The sequence below is a fragment of the Pseudorasbora parva genome, chromosome 1, assembly GCF_024679245.1.
Source record: "Pseudorasbora parva isolate DD20220531a chromosome 1, ASM2467924v1, whole genome shotgun sequence".
In the NCBI taxonomy this organism is placed as follows: Eukaryota; Metazoa; Chordata; class Actinopteri; order Cypriniformes; family Gobionidae; genus Pseudorasbora; species Pseudorasbora parva.
In genome coordinates, this window is record NC_090172.1 from 26,677,992 (window position 1) to 26,699,893 (window position 21,902).

The window sequence follows — 21,902 nt, forward strand, 5'->3', positions numbered from 1 at the left end:
CCCATGACAGTGGGTTTTCAAGAAGAAGAAAAAAAGTCGCTGAAACTGTGCAGCGAAGTAAGAAGGGGGCCAGAGGTGCCTTCTCAAGGTCTAAATATAAATCATAAAGGACACAGATCTGCATTGAGAACTCAGAAGGAAACAGGACTAACTTTTTGAGAAAACATGTCAACTTCTGAAGAGACAGACGGTTTCCGACCTAGATATGGGTGTAAGTATTAATACGTTTTCTTTAGGCGTTCTTCTAAAACATGTTGCTCAGTGTGCTACACAAAAACTATTCATTTTAATTTTGTTGCAAATGTTTTAATTCAAAGAATGCGTGTTCAACTGCTTTTGATGTTTTTAATACAGCTGCTCGTGTTTTTTTAATGCTTAAGTTTGCATCGGCATGGTTTACAACTTCCGCATTATAACACTTTATGTGCTGGGGCACAACCGAGCGGGATTACCTGGACAGCTTTTTTGAGTGACATGTTGTTTTTAATTTTTTTTAATTTTACACAAATCATCGACATGCAGTTATCTATGCTGAGATAACCGCAGTAGCCAATCAAGAAAAACAAACTGAAATGACTGCGCATTTTGTACATCTGCATACCTTTTAAATTAGACAAGATCGTTTGAAAACCAGTTTTATTAAGTAGTCAGTAGTTTGGTTCTAGCCCATAACGATGCTCTCTCTCATAAATGAGTGTTGTCTTTATTATAAGCAGAAAACCAACCCCCATTTCGCCCCAATGAAGGCCAGACGTCACTCCCAGTGACTCACGGGGGGAAAAGCGTCTTTGTATCGCGCGCTAATATTTATTTCTCTCCCACCCTAAACCAACTGACTTGCTGCCATAGAGGCAGTTAACTGTTTCTGGTACTGATACAATTTCAATGATCTGTTTCACCAGCTGACAGCTATGTGAACCCACTCGCAGTCTTGCACTATAAGCTTGAAATATACAGTATTTCAGTTTAGCAGTGTGATTCATCCCAGGAACCTGAATATTTTGAATCAATTTACTAAATGATTCATTTCAATTCTGTCAGTGATTCATTCAGTGGGGCTCTAGGCGGTGGGTGGCATAGGTGGGTGGAGTCTTTTTGTGTGTTATTATGAGAGATCGAATCACTCATCGATTCGTTAAAAAAACTGGTTGAATGAACTATAGGGTTTAATCAAACGGTTTTAATCAAACTATAACAATTAAATATTGTTAATGTATTTGTCCCAGTTCATTCTGTCCACAAACTGAGTTTCACACTCTCATTTAACCTTAAAACACTGACTCGCCCAAAATAAGACTTATTCAGCAAGTAGTTTATTTCAGCCTATTAATATGCTTTGTCTTTGAAGACACTTCTAACGGGAGAGACTTCAGTGCATTGAAATTAATGAGAAGAATTAGTTCAGAAACAGATTGGTTCACAAATTAAATACATTTTACCACTTAAAAAACAAACAAAAAAACTAGTTATTACTTAAAGGTGAACTATGTAGTATTTTTTCAGTAAAATATCCAAAAACCACTAGGCCAGTGTTATATATTTTGTTCAGTTGAGTACCTACAATATCCCAGATGTTTCCAACTATTTGTAAATTGTGAGAAAATTGCTATTTTAACTCAGGACAGGGACGTTTCAGCATTGCATTTGAGGGAGTCGCCTGTCAATTGCGTCATATCTGTGCTACCCTCGGTTTCGGCTTTTATTTGGCAGGAGCGCTTTACTCTTAGCAGTGTGAACAACTGAACGCACGGAGTAACGTCATAACATCGTTTTAAACACACTTAAATGTATCTAATATGATAAACAGAGCTCCATTACCTCAAAATCATAACCGGAAGAGCGGATCTGTGCAGACGCCAGGCAAATGAGTCCCGTCCCGTCATAATAAAAGTCCCGGTATTCGCAAGGCGGGTATTTGTTTAACAATCGCTCCAGCAGCTGTGCTCAGGTCCATAACACTCGGTCCTGCTCTGCTTTAGACTACAGTAACGTTAATAACCGCATGCATGAACGTGATTTCTGCCCGAGTCCTATTTTTCACCGGCTGTGATGAGAAGACCACATCTCCCAAGATGCTGCGCTCACACTTTGCGTCATCAAACTACGCATTTGTTTTGCATAGGCGCCCTCCAGTGGACAAAAGCTGCATAGTGCACCTTTAAAGGTAGGGTATGTAACAGTTCAGAATAGGCTTGAAAACTGATTCAGCTCTGATTGAGCTCTGAACAACAATTATATGGTTGTTGAATCATGTAATTTTATTATCTTAAACTTTATCTTTATGCATTGGGAAAATGACATTAATAATTGGTTTTGGAAAACCTTACATAGCAGTGCCTAAAAAAGTCACAGAATAAAGGTAATGAGTGACATCATAGTTCTGTTCATGTCTGAACATGCAAACATCGTTTTGAATTGGGTTTCTTTGCAGTTTGTTGCAGGGTAAAGGATTGCTTGGAAGTTTCATAATTTAAAATTACATAATTCATTACATTTATATAGCGCTTTTCTAGGTAAAGCATTACCTTTATTATAGTAAAGTATTGCAATACTATTATGGTTTACTCACTCTCCTTTAAAGTTTATTATCCACAATTTTGGATCTATTCACTGACTGCTAGGGATGTGAATCCCCTCAGATGAAAGCTTTTGTCAGAGTTAGAGCCCTTCAGCTTGATGTATTCCCTTAATGCATTTTTTTCCAATGGAGGTTTGACTTACAAATGCATCTAATAATATCTTTTGACAGAAATAAAACAGGGATAGACATGCAGTGTGTTAGATTGTACTGTTGTTTAACAACATGCCAGTTTTTCATCTTTCTAAAGAAAAAACTTTCAGTAGACAAAATCTCCATGAAACGGGTTTGAAAGTTGTGGGTTTTGAAAATTAAATGATAGACTGTATTGTCTGTTCCTCACAACATCATATTCATTCACATAGAATTCAATATGGTGTCTGTTCTGAGTCCTGACTAAGGTTTTTTATAGATGAATGTGCATTCCCAAAGTTTCCTCCTTTTTTCCCTCTGCCTGAATTATGTGCAGCTAATAATTCGATTTATCTTCTTTTTGCACATGACATTAATGCCGCGTTCCAGGCAACCCATAACCCGTGTTTTTCCAACCTTCTATCCGTGAAAGTGCACTGGAACGACCGTTAAACCGGTGACTTCCCACCTGTTGAGTTCTGACATTGCAGCCCGCAAAACAACAATGGCAGCTCCTACGGATGCAGTTTATGGAAGTCGTACATTAAAAAGCAAATCTTTTATTAAAATAAGGTATTCCTCTAACATTATTTTTTAGCGAATGTTATGCATTATCAGCAGCTTTTCTAGCGTTAGCTAGTTTCCAGCCAATTGATGTGCAAGAATAAATTAATACCAAATATATTTCCAAATATATAAATAATATAAAATAAAAGGTATAACAGCTTCTCTTGCCTTATGCACCATTTTTTTCTCCTCTGTTTCTCTCAAATAAGCGAGTAAGCACCTGTGGTGATAGAAATGATTGTTATTGAGCATAAGCAGGGCTCCAGACTAACGTTTTTCACTAGGAGCACAGTGGCCCCCAACTGAAAATTTTAGGGGCACAACCAGAAAATTTAGGGGGGCACATCGTAAATCAACATGCTAATTTCCACCGTATTACTGAGAAATACTCAAAGAATGACAAAATCCTGAGCCAATAGCGTTTCGAGTATGAGATCTGACAGAGCATGTGATTTGTTGAATTCAGTGAACGAATACGCCTTTACTGACCGAGATACTTTGGAGTCTGAACGAAAGATCTAGTTCATGAACGAATTGAATGAACTGGTACATGTCGTTCATGATGTTAACATAATGAACCAGATGTTGAACGATACTGATAGCGAACAGGGAAAGCTTGGCTCGTGTAGTTTGGCATATTTGCAGCCAAGAAAGAAATGTACCCTTTACCATTGTAATAAAGCAGGCTGCTGCTGGTTAAATTATTTCTGTACAGAGTATATGCACTGGTTTTCTGTTTGCATTATGTATGTTTGAACCGGTTTCTTCTTTTAAATAAAATGACTTCATTAAGTTTGAGTCATGTACTTCTATAAAAACATGTGACAGTATTGGTTAAATAGATCTCGTGTGTCACGTCAGCAAATATATCATTCCAGAGAGCATGGAATTGGAGTGATCTATTGAATAAACACACACAAATGTACTGGTCGCACATGTGCAACTGGCTCTAAAATTCAGTTAATCCTCTCAAATTTTGGTAGCAAATTGCAACAGTTTGCGTAAACTGCTTAAAATGTTTGGTTAGAATGGAGCAGTTTATTTACGCTTTATTCTTATCGTTCGAGGGCGGCTGTATTTATGTGATTATGTACAGTATGTCATAAATATATCTACACTACTGTTCAAAAGTTTGGGGTTGGTAACTTTTTGAACAAAGTCTGTTATGCTCACCAAGACTGTTTATTTTAACAAAAGTACATTATTTAAAAAGTAAATAATAGTTTTCTATTTTAATGTATTTTAAAATGTGGCTTTTCAGCATCTTTAGTCCAGTCTTCAGTGTCACATGATCCTTCAGAAATCATTCTAATAATATGATGATTTGCTGCTCAAGAAATGTTTCTTCTTTTAAAAGAAGACATATCAGACCCCAATCTTTAAAAAAAAAGAGTGTATATGTAAGTGTGCGTTTCATCTCATTTCTCGTTTGTTTGTCCACTTCATTTTAGCTGTCCTGGATGGTGTGGAGCGGCTCACTGCTGAGGAGATGGATGAGCGACGGCAGCAGAACATGGCCTATGAATACCTGTGCCATTTGGAGGAGGCTAAACGGTAAGAGTCCAAATCTCCATTTCAGCCCTTTGGCAGTTGTAACTTCATGTGACTTCATGACTTTTAACAGAGTGTTTCGGTTAAAATAGCAGCTTGGCTTTCAGTTGGTGGTTATTTAATGTCTCCGTGATGAATACTTGTCACATGATTGTGGGTTTCTATCTGCATGTCCTAACAAGACCCACTACTACATTGGATTTTTAAATAACGCTGACATTTTATTTTAGTTTTATTTCAGTGGCTCAAACTTTAAGAGATAGGCCACCCCCCCCCCCCCCCCCCCAAAATGGTCAAAAATAATTCTAAACCAGTATGACTTTACTTTTTCTGTGGAACATTATAACATACTTTGGAGCAGTTCAGCTGTTTTTGTCCACAGTGAAAGTCAGTGGGGGTTCAAAACTGTTTGGGTGATTTGTCCTTTAAATTAACACAGGTTTCAAAGAGTGTGTGGAAAAAGAGATTTGAGAGCATATAATACACTACAGTTGAAAAGTCTGCGTTGTCTTTTTTCCTTTCTTTAAAAGAAGTCTCTAATGCTCAACAGGGCTGCATTTATTTGATCTGAAAGACAGTAAAAACAGTAATATTGTTAAACATTATTACAATTTAAAAATATATATTTTTTCTATTTTAATATATCTAAAGAATGTAATGTATTCATATGCTGGCAAAGCTGAATTTTCATTATTCCAGTCTTCAGTGTCACATGATCCTTCAGAAATCATTCTATATATATATATATATATATATATATATATATATATATATATATATATATATATATATAATATTATATTATATTATATTTATTTATTAGGGCTGTCAAACGAAAACGTTTAAATGTTTTAATCGCATGATTGTCGTGAGTTAACTCGCGATTAATCGCAATTTAATCACAGATTTTTATTTGTTGTAAATGTATCTTTAATTCAGTTTGAATTAAGTTTGTAATACTCTAATCAACATGGGTATATGGACAAATATGCATGCTTTATGCAAATGTATGTTTATTATTAGTGAAACCATATAATACTTATTCAATAATAGTCAATAAAACAGCATGAAGACTAGATATGTATCAAAGGCCATAGATGTTTATCAAAGAATGTCTCTTAAGCCTAGTTTAAAAATTCTGAATAAGCAGGGATTTCTTCAGGGATTTTAAGAATATAAATAAAGGTAGTATTACTGGCATTTAAGTTCAGAACAGGGCACAGTTCGTATGAAAAACTGGTAATGTGAAAGCTGTCATGCGGACCTGTGAGCACACCAGTACCACACCATGCCCAGAGGAGGTCCATATTCCACGAGTAGGAATATAGTGCGGCCCCATTAAGAGAGGCGCGCTCTCTATTGAACTGCCGGTGTGTTGTGTGTGCGCGCCGAACTATGCCTCGATTCACGTGAACAGTGTGAGAAACGGAGCGTTCTTGTTCAGAAGAGTAACCTGTGCATTCGTTTTAGCCGATTGTAATGCATTTAGTTCAATAAAACACCTGTACTGTAAGTGGTGATGTGTCAATGATTTACCTCAGACATGACCGAGAGTGAGCTTCAGTGTATTCGCGCATCGCGCTCGGACTGCAAAGAATGTGCTCAATGTAAACAGACTTTTCTTACGGTTTAGACTGCGCTTAACTGCACTTTTGGTTTATAATATTAATGATAACCATATTCTTTCCCTATTAATGTTTGCTGCTGCATCCTTATCCCGATTTCTCCAACTACGGATCAAACAGAAAATGCGCGCTGCGTTAACGCGCGTTAATAAATTTAGGGCCGTTAAAATGAATTTGCATTAACGCGTTAACTTTGACAGCCCTAATATTTATATAAATTTTTTTTGTAAGCCACAATAGATTTTTTGATGAATAGAAAGCTCAGAAGGGCAGCATATATTTAAAATGGAAATATTTTGTAACAGTAATTGTCTTTACTGCAATTTTTGATAATTTTAATGCATCCATGCATGCTGAATAAAAGTACCTTTTAAATGGTTGGGTAGATTTGTACATTTTCATAGGAAAATTGCATTAGTGCTTTCTTCAGGGTGCTATTGCTAATATGTGGTTCCAGGGTATTCTAGATCAATGGCACACCTCTCCTCATCAAGTCACACATTTTAAGGTACCACAGAAGGAGTGCGAAGAGATACACGCCAAAGTTTAATGCTTAGAGTTAGAGTAGAAGTTTATTTAAGTCTCTAATCTGCTGCATATATATTTTTCTGATCTTTTTTGAGATTTTGAAGCCTATGGCCTGTCAATGCATTCATTACATGCACACATCAGTGGTGCAAGAGGAAGTGAGTCAGTCCCTGTTGATTTCAGTATCTCACTCTGTAGCTGCGGCAACATGAGGTTGTCATAGAGACTGGTTCCGGTGTCTGCGTGTCTGAGGGAATGAGTGCGTGACATAGTGGGAGAGAAAGAAACTCCACTGTGTACATAAGTAGGCAGATAAGGTCAAAAGAGTCAAAGTCTGCGCCATTTATACTGCTGTTTATACCCTGTGCAGGTGTCCTCATTTGTCCTGCTGTGGAAGCAGAAATTTACAGCATGCCTGCAATTTAATAAATCAACTAAAACTCCAACATTGTTGCTATTCTCAATGTCATCCATCAGGCTTTTGCCTGGAGGATGAGAGTTTCTTTCTCAGACCTTTTTGAGCTGACAGTATTTGCCCTCGGGCTGGATCTCTGGAATGGTTGGAGTTTGCAGCGAGAGTGACGTACAGCTGTGGTCTGTGGTATGATGGGAATTTTGCAGGTTTATATGCAGTGTCTGAAAGCAAAAGCTTGTGAATTTGTGTTGGTTGTTAGAATACCGCAGTGCTAATATTTCCAAACAAACTTTTATCGCCCGTTTATTTCCATACCACAGCCTACTTTAAAGCATGAAGGTCTGCTCTGTGTGATGATTTGCTCAAGTGAATTGTGTTTGTCTTTGAGCTATGCAATGCAAATCCCGCACTTACTTTATCCACTCTTATTTCCATCTGTGACTATCCATCCACTTCTTATTTTGCACTCTTAGAAAAAATGGTTCTATACAGAACTAGAATTGGGTTTTCAGCTTGTAACATAACATTAGCAGAACCCATTGTAAAAGTTTATATTAAGAACCATGCTTTGAAAGTGCTGTGGAACCTAAAAAAAAGAATCTTTAAATAAAACATTTAAAATGTTTTATTATTAGTGTTTTTTTATATTATTTATAAAATATATATTTTCTCTCTATTTTTCTCTCTATCTCTAAAAACTCTCCATTTGTCTGGTCTTATAATATATCATCTTTTAGGGTTACATTTATAAAACCAGCATCAAGTCGTGTAAATTAGGTAGTTTTATTTTGTATTGACATGGGGAAACTGCAATGCTCTAACAGCAGTTATTAGCTGTGCACATAAATCAATGATAACATTTAAACGCGAATAATGAGATAAAGAAATAAAACAATGTAATGTAGTAGAAATGAAAATAAATAGTAATGAAGGCCAAGTTCTAGTGAAATATCTTCATAGTCCGCTATGATGTCTTTATGTCCATCATTGTGTGTATGTTGGTGTAACTGCAGATGATGAGCTATTGGGGTATGACAGCATCTTTCTGTCAAGTAATGCACATTTAGGTTTAGTGCTTCAGTGTGTCCCTTTCATTTGTTTAATTATGTTTATAAAGTCCAAAACAAAAGTAGCCATTGTGATTGGACTCTGACCGGAGATGAGCCCTCCACAATTTTAAGGGTTAGTTCACCCAAAAGTGAAAATTCTGTCATTAATTACAGATTTTCGTTCATCTTTGGAACACAAATGATCTCTGATGAAATGTGAGAATTTTTTGTCCCTCCATAGACAGCTACGCAATTGAAACTTTGAGTCTTTAAGTCTCTTTAGAAAATGTGGACTAAAGCTTTCAATTCAGATGAGTTTTACAATCTCTTTATTAACTTTTTCAAGTGACAGAAATCTCTCGTATTTCTTCAAAAATATCTTAATTTGTGTTCCAAAGATGATCAAAAGTCTTATGGGTTTGGAGCAACATGAGGGTGAGTAAATTATGACAGAATTTAAATTTTTGTTGAACAGCAATGAGATTTATACGGGGCAAGTTTATACATAAACATGATCAATTATTACCCAGTAATATTTGAGAACTTAACAATATGGATCATAAATTCAATATCTCTGTCACATATTTGATTCGTAAAGAAGAGGAGAGATGTATCCTTAACTGCTCACACTTGCATGTTCTTCTAAAAAAAGAAAAGACATTTATTAGGAACTAGTTACCGTTTTAAAGATTCCCAAACTTAGAATTTTCAAAGTTAAATTTACAGACATCTAGACCTTTAGAGAGTTTTTTTTATAGTCTGTTTAGTTGGATGGTTGAGCTCCAGAAAATCAATATTGAAGTGGCTTTGAAAGAATTTTAAAACCCTAAACTCTAGAACAAAGAATCATTACAGCATAAAAGGGTTCTTCTGACAGTGGTTCTAGAGTGAATGATGCCATCTGGAAATTTAAATAGTGTGAGCCCAACAGAAGAAGACATGCTGTAGAAATGGTGTAAACTAGTTCAAGAAGATGCATGAAGGTCAGGGTATAAGGTCACAGTTTTGCAGGCAGAGCTAGTTAATGATTACTTTGTGGGGAGTCAGACATTTTTGGTTACCTAGCAGGTCAGATGCTTTTCTTTTGTTTGGTTCGCTTTTATTTGTTTTTCAAAACAATGTGCATTTCTAAGAATCTGGCGCGTGTTTTAAATTAGAATTTTAAACCATTTTAATTTCTTTTTGTTTGAAATTCTTATTTGTCATTGCACTTACAGGTCAACATTACTCAGCTGAAGTGCAAACCATCTTCGCTATTGAAAATGGCTTTGTCATGATGAGGTCTACTGGCAGCTTGCTGTCATTTTTGGAGCGTTATACAAACCTCTCATTTCGCCTTCTGTTAATTGGAGGTTTTTGTTCTGTAAAGGTTGAGAAGAGATCGGGGCTGACTGAGAATGTAGGGAAAGAGAAGTGTGACAGACTATTGTATACTCATTGGTGTGCAAGCCGCAGCACAGTAGTGCTGCGACAGTATGGTTCACCGCTGATATTACTGGCAGTGACACTGGGATGTGCGAATATTTGGTTCAAGCTCTTCAGAACTGGTCCTTTTTAAGTTACACCCTGCCCCTCTCATAACTTTGTGAAGGTGTGGTTTATGCCAGATTCCTCTGTCACTTTGCGTATAGTAGTGAATGTTATGCTAGTATCACGTCAGTGAAAAAAGAAAAAGGAAAAAAAGGAGAGCATGTAACAAAATACTTAAGAAAATATCTCTTTTTATGGCATTACAGCATCTTACATGGTTAAATTAATGATTTGTTTCAAAATGGAATACTTTGTTTTGAGAAGCATATAGCTAATATATGCACCTGCCACACGGACGGTGGTTTTATTGTTGGAGGTCGCCTGGTCAGTTCAGACCTTAAGTTTAAAGATGTTGCCTTTAGCCTTAGATAAATCCTTTAGAGCTCCAGAGATTCACATTATTTCCATCATCCATTTAGAATTTTTTTTTTAACATTAATAAATTCATCTGTATATAAATTTAAAAATGTTTAAAACAACAACAACATTGTATTCATTATGTATTGTAATTTACAATACATAACCAACAATACATGTATCCCCCCCCACACACACACAAATGGTAAAATTAAGGAAAACTGAGAAAGATCAGTTTTCATGATAGTTCTTTCCAAATGTATCATTAAATTCACTTATACAAACAGTAACACACTTGTACAAATTCCTGTTGAGATACAGACAGTCTTAAGTGTGTGTGTGTGTGTGTGTGTGTGTGTGTGTGTGTGTGTGTGTGTGTGTGTGTGTGTGTGGGCGCCTTTAGGGAATAGGGCTGTAATAATTGTTGTACAAATACAGAGGATGTGGGGAACTGTGCAATACACTACCCATTGTGTACATCTTTTTACAAATATTAAACCAGAACACAATACAACTTAGAATTGCCATGAAATATTTGTGAACGTATTGTGAACATTTCATCCATACATGCATATTTAATTCTTTAATTTTTTTTTACTTTATAATCTAAATATAATTAGATTCAGTGAAAATGAAATTTACACATGCTGGATTTCTTTAATCGTTTAGTTTAAGGTGTCATGAACTGTTTTTTTAAAAAAAAATTATACTGTCTGAGGTCAACTAATGATGTTCGTGTGGTTTTTACATTCAAAATGGGGTGGGAATCTAAAGGCATGATTTAGTTTCAATTAATTCAGGAATCTTGATCTAAAATGATTCTCCATGCATCTCAGCTTTTCTGTAGAAATGTACTACTTCTACATATAAGCTACAAGCGTGTATAAGCGGCTGATAATTACCTGTAGATCACCTGGCAACAGCGGCGAAGCAGTAAATGCCAACATTGAATGGGGAGAAAATGAATGCCTTTGGTGTCAGGGAGGGGAACCAATGACACTTCTGTCTCTAACTTCTGCTACATTTATAGAATTATAGTTATGCAGAAACATGAGGTCATTGTTCATTATGAGATTTGCTTTAGTACGGCTCTCATTCACTCACACATTAGACAGCCTCTCCCTTGTTTGGACAGGAAAAGAGCCCACGCCCCTGTGTTAGTCAGCTCCACCCTTCATTACCCACTGCTTTTTTCCTCAAGCCCTTCACAGGTGCTCTTCCCAGGAAAATGGCAGCATCCACATGGCTCTGGCTTCAAAAAGTGAGCTTTAGTCAGCGTTTTTATGATAATTGTTTGACATGTCAATGTGAAGTAACATTATTTCTTTGACACATTTTGTTTTGGATGTTTAAGAGTTGCTTTATCCAACATTTTCTGTGAGAACATGTGGGAGTGAGATTATTTGTCCTCCATGAATAACTTTTTCTCTTGACACCGAAATACTGTACATGGTCTCTTGACCCCTGGGTCACAGCTGTAATACCAAGGAAACAAGAACACACTAAGTCCATTGTCACACACTTAAGTGAGGAGGGGGAGACTGCTCGTTTTAAAACCACAGACCCATTTTGATGCCAAAGCTTGTCTATAATATTTGGTGAATTGGAGATGTTGGCTGCATAGTCAATTTCCTTTTCTCCAAATGCTTATAGTGGCCCCAAAAGTGGGATATGAAGACACTTGAGTGCTTAAAAACAGTTAAATGTCATTGCATTGATAACTAAAAAATATAGCACAAACACTTTTCAAACAAAATATTATCAAACAGAAGTTCGGTTGGATTTTACAAATTATGTTCAAAATGAATATAAATGTATGCGGACACTTTCTGGTCATCAAGCTTCCATGAATCAAGTTTAAGGGGTGGGTGATGAGAAAAATGTTACGTCATCATATGAGTAATTTCTTGCTTATTTTACATTTGTTATTTTGTTTCACCCTTTTATTAAAATAGGTTCAACGATGCACATTACAAACAACAGGAAAAATGCAATAATACTAAGAAAGATACAAATGATATATTTCCTGATATTTTACGTGAATGCTGTTGATATCATTTTGCCTGGATTTGACCATTCAAGTGCAAAAAGCCGTGAAAGAGAACTAGTGAAAATGTGAGTGGTGCTTGCAATGGCACAACTCGGGACCCGGTCTTTGGTGCACAATTTCGGAATAGAGATCAGCCAAAATAAAACGAAAAACCTGTTTTAACTTTTATTAGAGTAGAGTTGCACCGGTTGACTGGCCATAAATCAGAACCAGCTGGATTTTGGTTCCGATTTATGGCCGGTCGACCGGTTCAGCTCTACTCTTTTATGTGTATGTGTCGACAGTTAAAAGTTTAAACTTGAAAAAGACCCAGTTGAAGCCTTTGCAAACAAGAAGCAGTTCATATGGGTGTTTCGGGGTGAGTGAGTTTCAGACAGCGGCTTCCTGTTGAGTGGTGATTCAGCCCAGTCTGTGAGTGTCTGTGGCACCTGATCATGGAGGTCGTCCTGCACTGAATTCCTCCTCTGCAGCTGAGCATGTAATGGAGCATTTGGCTACTGCACTCTTCTTCTCATGCCAGGGCTTTTCCTGTCATTATCTTTCTGCCATAATCCAGTCTTTTTTAATACATATTTAATGTTTATATGAGACTAAATGTAGTTCTATTAGTTTTTGCTGTCACAATAAAAGGCTGCTGAGAAAGAGGTGTGCCTGTGCCTTTCTAAGTGTAATTTCAATATGGTCAGATAAGCTCCACCACTGATTTGCCTGTTCTCTGCCCATCTGAACTGGTCCACACAAAGGAGTACAGCTGGTTGTTTCATGGCACACTCTGTTTATAGTGAGACAAATATTACACATTGTGGTCACCTTTTGTGGTCTTTTGGAACAAGAAATCAATGCTAAGACCATTTCTTGTCCATGTCCAATAATAATTTGTCAAAGTTCTGGATAAAGTGATTGCTTAATCTAACTGCAATCAAATTAAACCTAGATTTGCTCAGAGGAAACATGACAAACAATAAAACTGCAGCATTTACTCACCCTCCCGTTGTTCCGTAAGACTTTGGTTAATCTTCAAAACACAACAAATTAATTTTAAAGATTTATTTTGGCTGTTTTTGCCTGTTTTTCAATTGTATAGTATCTATATAACCTCTATATACATGTATCTATCCTTGACAGGAAATGACGTGGGAGAGATATAGCCCTTCTTTGAAAGTCCAGGGAAACAAAACTTAAAAGATACAAAAAAGTGATAAAGATGTAATTTATCATTATTAATGATGTTGCGATGAAAATGGTGATATTCAAAAATGATTCAAAATCTTGTGAATGGATATGACCTCTTTAACAGATTTAAGTTAAACAATAATCGACGCACAGAATCAATGAGGTTTATTCTAGCGCTTGCCACACACAAACTTCTGTTCTGTGAATATCCACATGTGAATAGAAGCTTACATAAAAAATGTTCATCATTTAAATCAGGGGGTGTCCAAAGTCGGTCCTGGAGGGCCACTGTCCTGCCCGAGTTTAGCTCTAACTTGCCTCAACATACCTGACTGGAAGTTTCTAGTATCCCTAGTAATACCTTGATTAATTGGTTCTTGCTTGCTTGCTTACTGCATGTATGGCAGCAACAAAAGTTCTCCACTCTGGACGATTCTGGACTTTTTTTCTGGACATCTCCACATTTCAGGTTCATAGATTTAATTTCTTCCTCTACTGTGCAACGCCAGGTGATCTTGGGTTGTCCTCTCTTTCTTCTACCTTTAGGTGTCCCATGAAGGGCTACTCTTGGGATGCTGTCTTGCTCTTCTTAACTAGCCCAATCTAGTTCCAGCGCTTCTTTATGATGATGGTATCCATGCTGTCTTGTTGACATCGTGTTAAAAGATCCTCATTTGCTCTCTTGCTTGGCCAAAAAATCCGACAGATTCTTCTCAGACTCCTTGTGTGGAAGACTGATAGTTGGTGTATGTCATTTGCTGTTTTTCTTCAGCATTCTGCACAATTTGAGCTTAGTCTTGTTTCTGTACTGCTGAGACTTTCATGTTGTTTAGCATTCTTAATGCATTTCTGGCTTTGTTTATTCTGTTATTAATGTCATTGTGTGCACCCCTATCATGTCTTACAGTACTCCCAAGGTAGGTGAACTCATTTATTGTTACTAGAGCTTCTCCATTTACATGTATTGGTAATGGATCTGAGATGTTTAGTGCCATCACTTCAGATTTTTTCAGATATATTTTTTAGGCCAACTTGCTGTGCAAAGTAGCTGAGACGTGATGTTTTCTCTTGCATGTGTTGATGAGTGTATGAGACCAGAGCCAGATCATCAGCAAAATCAAGGTCTTCCAATGCTGAGAAGAGGGTCCATCGTATACCTCTTGTTTGGTCTTCTGTTGTGCGGCGTATCACCCAATCACTAACGATGTTGAAGAGCAATGCTGACATCATGCATCCTTGTCTGACTCCTGTCTTTACCTTGAATGCCGAGCTACTATTTCCCACCCGACATTTAAAGTTGGCATAGAAGGTCTTAATGAGGTCCACTATGTGTTGTGGAATTCCATACATCCTTAAGATGTTCCAGAGTGTATACTATCGAATGCCTTTTCAAAGTTGATAAAATTGATGTATATTTGCCTCTACCATTCTGTGCATTGTTCTATAATGTTACAAAGTGCAAATATTTGATCAAAACACCCCCTTCCCATATGGAATCCTGCTTGTTCATTCTTGATTTCCTTATCCACTGCCTCTGTAAGACACTGCTCAAATTTTTTTGTTGCATGATTTTGCTTGGTATCAATAGGTGTGTGTGATTCCACGCCATTTATTACAATCTCTCAGATAGTTTTTTAGAGGCGAGGTCTGGGTCTGCTTTGAAAAGCTCTGTATTAAGATTGTCTTGGCCAGGGGCTTTTCCATTTTTTGGGGACTTAATGGCTGAGACAATTCCTACCTTTGTTGGTGGTTCAATGCTAATGTCCAGGTTATTCTCTGCGTGCTGGACATTTGGTTCTGTTGTTGGTGGTGGTCTGTTTAGTACTTCCTGAAAGTGCTCTGTCCATCGGGCTTCTTTTTGTGACTCAGTTGTCAATAGCTGACCCTTTTTGTCTACTATTGGTGCCTATGTTGTTCGTCTGTATTTGCCGCTCACTATTTTAGTATTATAGACTTTTCCTTGCTTCCCAATCCTAGCTGCCTCTTCTGCTTGACTTGCTAGATTTACTAGATAAATCCACTTGTCTTCTCTAGCTTTCATTTGCACTGCTTTATTTGTTTCTTGGTACTGTTTCCTGTATTTTTCTTTAAGCCGTTCAGACTTTCTCATTTACTTTCTTCTTTAAGGCCCTTCTATTTTCTACAGCTTGCCATGTGTCTTCACTTAACCATTCCTTCTTTTCCTTGTGCTTGTATCCAAGACAGGCTTCAGTATTTGACTGTTTTGATCTGTTCCCACATAGTGTTGATATCATCTGATTTTGGCTCTGTATGATCTAACATATCTGCTAATGCCTGATATCCATTCTTTAGTTGTATCACAAAATAACCTCTGACCTTAGTGTCATGTAGCTTTCCGACATCGAATTGCTTTCAGGCTGTCTTTCTGCTTCCGTTTTTCCTAAGCTTTATTCTCAGTACAACTGTGACTAGGTGACTAGACCTCGTTTGACCTCAACATCAAGTAAGGAGCGTCTCCATGTGCCATTTGTCACGAGATGATCTATTTGATTTGAATCCTTTCCATTTGGAGAGTACCAAGTTAGCTTATGAATTACCTTGTGTTGGAACAAGTTTCCCCCAATGACGAGGTCATGCATGGTACAAAATTCTGCTAACCTCTCCCCATTCTCATTCATGACACCACAACCTTCCCTTCCCATCACCCATCACTATCCTCATGTCATGTCTGGATGTAGTTTCAAGTACAGCCTGCAGTTGTTCATAGAATTATTCCTTCTTGGTGTCATCACTGTCATTTGTTGGAGCATGGCACTGAATGATAGTTGTGTTAATTTGCTTCTCCCTCAGCCTAATCTTCATGAGCCTACTATTGACAGGCTTCCACTCTATTAAGCTCTTCTCTACTCCTTTTTTTCACAATGATGGCTACTGCTTCCCTATGTTGGTGGTAGGCCTGTCGCGATAGTTGATAAATCAATTAATCGCACGATAAGGCACATAAGTTCCTGTAGAGATAGCAATACACATTCTCCTTTTTTTGCCAAATAAATGAAAAGCATTTCATCAATGTCTTCTCTCTTGATGTATCAAAATATCACTTTCCTCAGAGATGGTCAAGTTCAGTTTGTGCATGATTAGGCTATGATATAAAAAATGTTTTATACTGTATCCTAAATTGTGGATAATTAATATATCATATGCTGAAGTATTTCTGGATTAAAAGGGAAAAAACAACAACAAGAAAGGTACAGAACAGAAAACCGTGAGCCTAAAACCATGAGCCTAAAACCGTGATACAAACCGAACCGTGGGTTTTGTGAACCATGCCGCCCCTAATATGCACCTAAAACACAATCATCCGTTGCAGTTTTAATCCATTTTATTTATTGTTTTTGGTACTTATTTAAATGCATTTTTTTTAAACAGACTGAGAGTCCATGCTTTTATTGTTTTTGGTTTTTAGAAATTAAAGTTTTTTGATCTTTCGGCTTTTTCTAGAGGCATCTATCCTAGCATCGGACGATAACCCTGGAAGTCCTTCACGCCTAGTGCCGATTCCTTTTGTTGCTGTTTCCGTAACATGCTTGTTTTTACAAGACAGCGTTGTTAGCCCTGTGCTAAAACTCCAACCTGGAGGACCAGTGGATTGCTCTTTGTCTGGCCTCTACCCTTTGACCTATCCAGCTTGGTTGGCCCTACCAGGAGCTAAATCTCCCGCTGCTATAGCTCTAGGGGTCACTGTGGCACACAAGCTCCCCGACCACTACAAGGTTGCAATCCAACGGGGAGATTGGGTCACAACAAGGTTTGTTTAATTGGGGTTGGAGCTAAAATCAGCAGGACATTGGCCCTCCAGGAGCAGGAGTGGACACCCCTGATTTAAAGCGACTGTATTGCTTCTCTAGCCTGACAAGCCAGACCCACATCAAGATGTTTGGTCTGGAAACTCACCATAGACAGGACTCAATCCGAGGGGCGGGATAAACGGTTGTCTTTCAAACTCCTTCTGCACGCGATAGGATAGCGCTACAACCAACCAGAGCAACGAAGGTGAAGCGGAGCTCACTGACAGATTAAACATTCGCCATATCCGGTCGGCTAAACTCCGAACACATCTTCCCTTTTTAAGAATGACTTCAGTGCCGTTCTTTGTTCTTTTCTCAGAGAAAAGCTTAACTCCAAGTCTTCCAGAATCGCAGTCAAAGCTGATTCGAAAGACCCCCGTTCGCCAGTTTCTGTGTTTACTAGAAGCACTCAAACGCAACTCGGCCGTCGTCATTATGGTCCCACCCGCCGACTCTATACATGATGTTATTGGCCCGTCCAGATTGGGAGGAATACAGCTCAGAAGGGTATTGAGAGTTCCTAGACGACACTTGCGGGCAGATTAAATTTGCTGCTGCTAGGGTGCGACTAGATTTCTAAGCTATTGCTTCTCAAGACTTTGATTAAACAGCTTGATTCATATGGATCCATTTTTACAAAGCCTTTATAACCTTTTATAAGCTTTTTGAATCTTTTAAGTTTTGTTTAGCTGAACTTTGTTTGGAGGGACATCCTCTCAGGTATCAGTAAAAATATCTTAATTTGTTTAGAAGATGAACAAAAGTCTAATGAAAGCCTTATTTCTAGAACAACATGAAATTAAGTAATGATTACAAGATTTTCATAAATTAATAATTGAATCATATTATTTATTTATTTTACATCATACAGATTTTCCAGGGGAACCTAATGAGCAGAATTGTAACTGCCTGTGTAAACTCGGCAGCAGTGGTGTTATGGGCTCTCTCTAAAGTCTAAAGGCTCCTCCCCCTTGTTCAGTGCTGTGCTTTGATTGGTGGAGTAACTGTCTAGGAGTTTGCCTTTTGAAGGTTTTTTTTGTGAGTGAGGAAGTGACTGTTTGTGGTCTGCAGCTGCGAGGTGGCTCTAGAACCAAACGGGTAAAAAAAAAAGAAACAGAAAAAAAAGAAAGAAAAAAAGCGCAGTTGAGTTGCAGTCAAAATGATGCTTACTGATGACAAAAATGAGATGATCATGTCATAATTTTTTCTCCACTTATGTTTATTAAGAAGATTTTCTTTATTATAACCAAAACCATACCGTTTCTGACATTCCGCTCTATTAGAATTGAACGTGATGTTTTTTAGGGGTTCAAGCCTGAAAGGCTGAAACCCTATTGTTATTGTTAATTTTCCCATGATGCATCTAAGACTCCTATATAATGCCCTCTTCTCGTATGACATGAATGTGGAACAGGGCTTACTGATGGATTACATATGTGTCTTATTCAATATACAGTAGTTTTGCCCCATCCTTTAATAAGGGTGTAACGGTTGAAATTTCTCTGTTTGTATCACTGTTTTAGGGTCACCGTTTCGGTAACGTTTGGTATGCACTAGGTTTAGGAAAATGGACTACTGTCAAATAATAATAATAAAAGAAAATAAGAACAAATAATCAAACTACAAGCAATAACACAAATAAATACAATGGAGCAAAATATACAAATAAAATAAAAAGTGCTTTGGTCTAAAAACTTGGTCTAACAGTAGTTTCAGGTACAGAAATGAATAATCAGTGTTGTTGTTATGAAAATGTGTGAATTTTCTGACTTGAACGGAACTGGAAAGGAAGATTTCTGTTCTTAGAGTCACAGCAATATTTCATACTTCTAACTGAGAAATGCATTATATCAATATTTTTCATTTGCTCGTGAAAAATGAAAACATAGAACAGATAAATGTTACAAAGTACACATTGTTTGCTGCAAAATCAACAATTAAAAAAATATTAATTTAGATATAGTAAACATTTTCTGCTGTTCACTAAGTGAACATAAAAGTATTTAAATCATATTTACAAAAAGGAAAATTCATTTGACTTACTCTCTTTATGAGCTTAACTTTTAATGTCATCACAAAAATATAGAAATAGAAAATGAAGAACAAAGAATGCACATCAGATGAGTTTTAATCTTTTATGGTTTTAATTAATCTATGAAGCCACTGTAAATGGTATGTTTATATATTAGGCTAATTGTTTTATTACAATGATAGCTTACTTTGTTGTAAATAACAAAGCCTGACAGTGTCACTGCTAAATACCAACTACAGTTATATTCAACTACAGATGACTCTGTCATGTTTCTCACTGACACGCCCCCAACTCGTACAGCTCAGGGCTTAAAGGACATCCCGAACTTACCCACTGGTATTTACGACTTTGTGGCGGCGTTCATGCGCGTTCAACTCGTAAATCTGATCTGTGCGACATGACTTGAACGCACCATCAGTCCTGGAGGGCCGCTGTCCTGCAGAGTTTAGCTCCAATCTCCCTCACCACTCCTGCTGGAAGTTTCTAGTATGCCTAGTAAGATCTTGATTAGCTTGTCAAGGTGTTTATTTGGAGTTGGAGCTGAACTCTCAGGGGATTGGACACCCCTGACCTAGCCCTAGTTAAAACTTTTTAATTTGTAAAGATCAAGAAAAGTATGAGGAAAATTTGATTCAATGTTCTCACAGTATGACCCTTTAAATATCTTTCTCAATTTCTCTTCAGTTATATAACCGGAAGGGTAAGCCTTTGTGTGTCTTCCTTGGGAGACACTGAGCTCACTCACTCTCACTCTCGCTCTCATCTCTTCCCTTCCTATTGGAATGACCTGTGAACTATGGGTAGCTTTAGTCTTCCTGTGTCACTATGAAAGGAAGTCCATTGTAGATGTAGAGACTGTTACACTTTCTTAGCTACTGTCTGTTGTTATTGGCTTAAGTTTGGAATGTTTCCACATTGTACATTTAATTCATGAAGAGTTTAATATCTGTTGATGATAGAATTATTATTATTATATTTTTCATAATATTTTTTTTCATTCTCTGGCCGCATTTAAAGCATTGATTTGGGTGTGTCTTGTATGTGTGTGTCCGTGTGTGTGTGTGCGAGAGTGCAGGCATCTCCCTCATAAAGAACCATTGCAGGTTTTCGGACGAGAGAGGGAATGAAAGGAAGGTTGTTGTGCCGCTGTTATGAATGTGTGTCCTGTGTGGGCATTGACAGATCAGTTAGAGAGCCTTTCAGTTGCTGCAGTTCATGCAGTGCGATTATGATACCTGCTTTCACTTTCGTGGAAAAGCTCACAGAAATACACATGTGGCAATAGAATCGCCATTGGCCTTTAAATTTCTTTGTTGTAAACATTTGTCATGATATAAATGTTAATATATATTCCAAATCGAATCAGCTTCTCTTCACTCTAAGTTAATCACTGGCAAACGAAAGGTTTAATTTAATGAAATTGCATGTTGTCTCATATGCAAGTGATCTACACAAAATAGAGAGAGAGAGCTGTCTGTAGTTTGAGTTTGCATGCAATGATGAACATGTCCTTTATTGTTACCTCAGGCCGTTCCATGATTTGATTGGCCATCACAATTATTTTGATATTGACGAACGCCGTTATTCTGCTGAGGCGGGCCAGCAGTTTGGCCATTTCTAATTATCGGGGGAGACTTGTTGTCCTCTATGTGGGCTAACAGCCCAGCCACCAAGTAACTTCCACAACATTTAAGATTATGTATTGTTTTTAGTAGGATTTAGTGAAATATATATATTTTTAATGAAAACTCCTTTGTGCTGCTATGGCTTAATACAGGATGCTTATGCAATAATACAATTTACATGAAATTACACTTAATAAAAATGGTATTTTTATGTAGGCTAACAATCTCATATGTGTCTGCTAGAGATTAAACTACATTTCAATTCAAATAAAAAAATAATGTGTGTGTGTGTGTGTATGTATGTATGTATGTATGTGTATGTACACGCACACACTGAAACAAGGGAGCCTGCTGAGACCTACCAATTTTGTCCTATTAACATGATTACAAATCAATCCATAAACCAGAATGTCTGTAATGTAATTCCTTGAATTTGTACACAAGAACGTTTTCAACATGACTCTTTGAAATGGAACTTTTCTTGAAGTGATGTCACAGTTGCTGATGTCACATCCAGTATGATGTTGAAATTGAGAACATTCAGTGCAAACACTGCTTTATGAAGTTTTAAAGCTAGAAATGGAAAGCATTTTAGAGTCCTCCGTCTCATGGGCCAACGATGAGCACTGGATGTCATGGAACAAGTGGGATGAAGTGTTTGACTGGGGAGATTCCATGCCTGATGAAGTTTGGGATGAGGATGTTGACTGGAGTACATGGGATGATGGCTGGAAGGAGACAGTCGACAGTCAGAGCCAGTCAGATGTGATGTGCCCACTTCCTAAGATCTCCTGTAAAAGCGAAGCCTTCTGTGAACGCTGGGACGAGTGGGGTGACATGTATTCTGTTGGCTCCTTAAATGACAAGCAGGAAAGCAGGAA

General features: G+C 37.4%; 1 protein-coding gene across 1 annotated transcript in view; it reads left to right on the top strand.

Moving 5' to 3' along the window:
- Positions 1–21,902, top strand: part of iqgap1 (IQ motif containing GTPase activating protein 1) — a 56,489-nt gene continuing 34,587 nt past the window's right edge. Inside the window, exons 1-2 of the mRNA XM_067437431.1 lie at positions 1–211; positions 4,729–4,831. Coding sequence (XP_067293532.1) covers positions 166–211; positions 4,729–4,831 — 149 coding nt within the window. The 5' untranslated portion in view covers positions 1–165. The remainder of the gene's footprint in view (positions 212–4,728; positions 4,832–21,902) is intronic.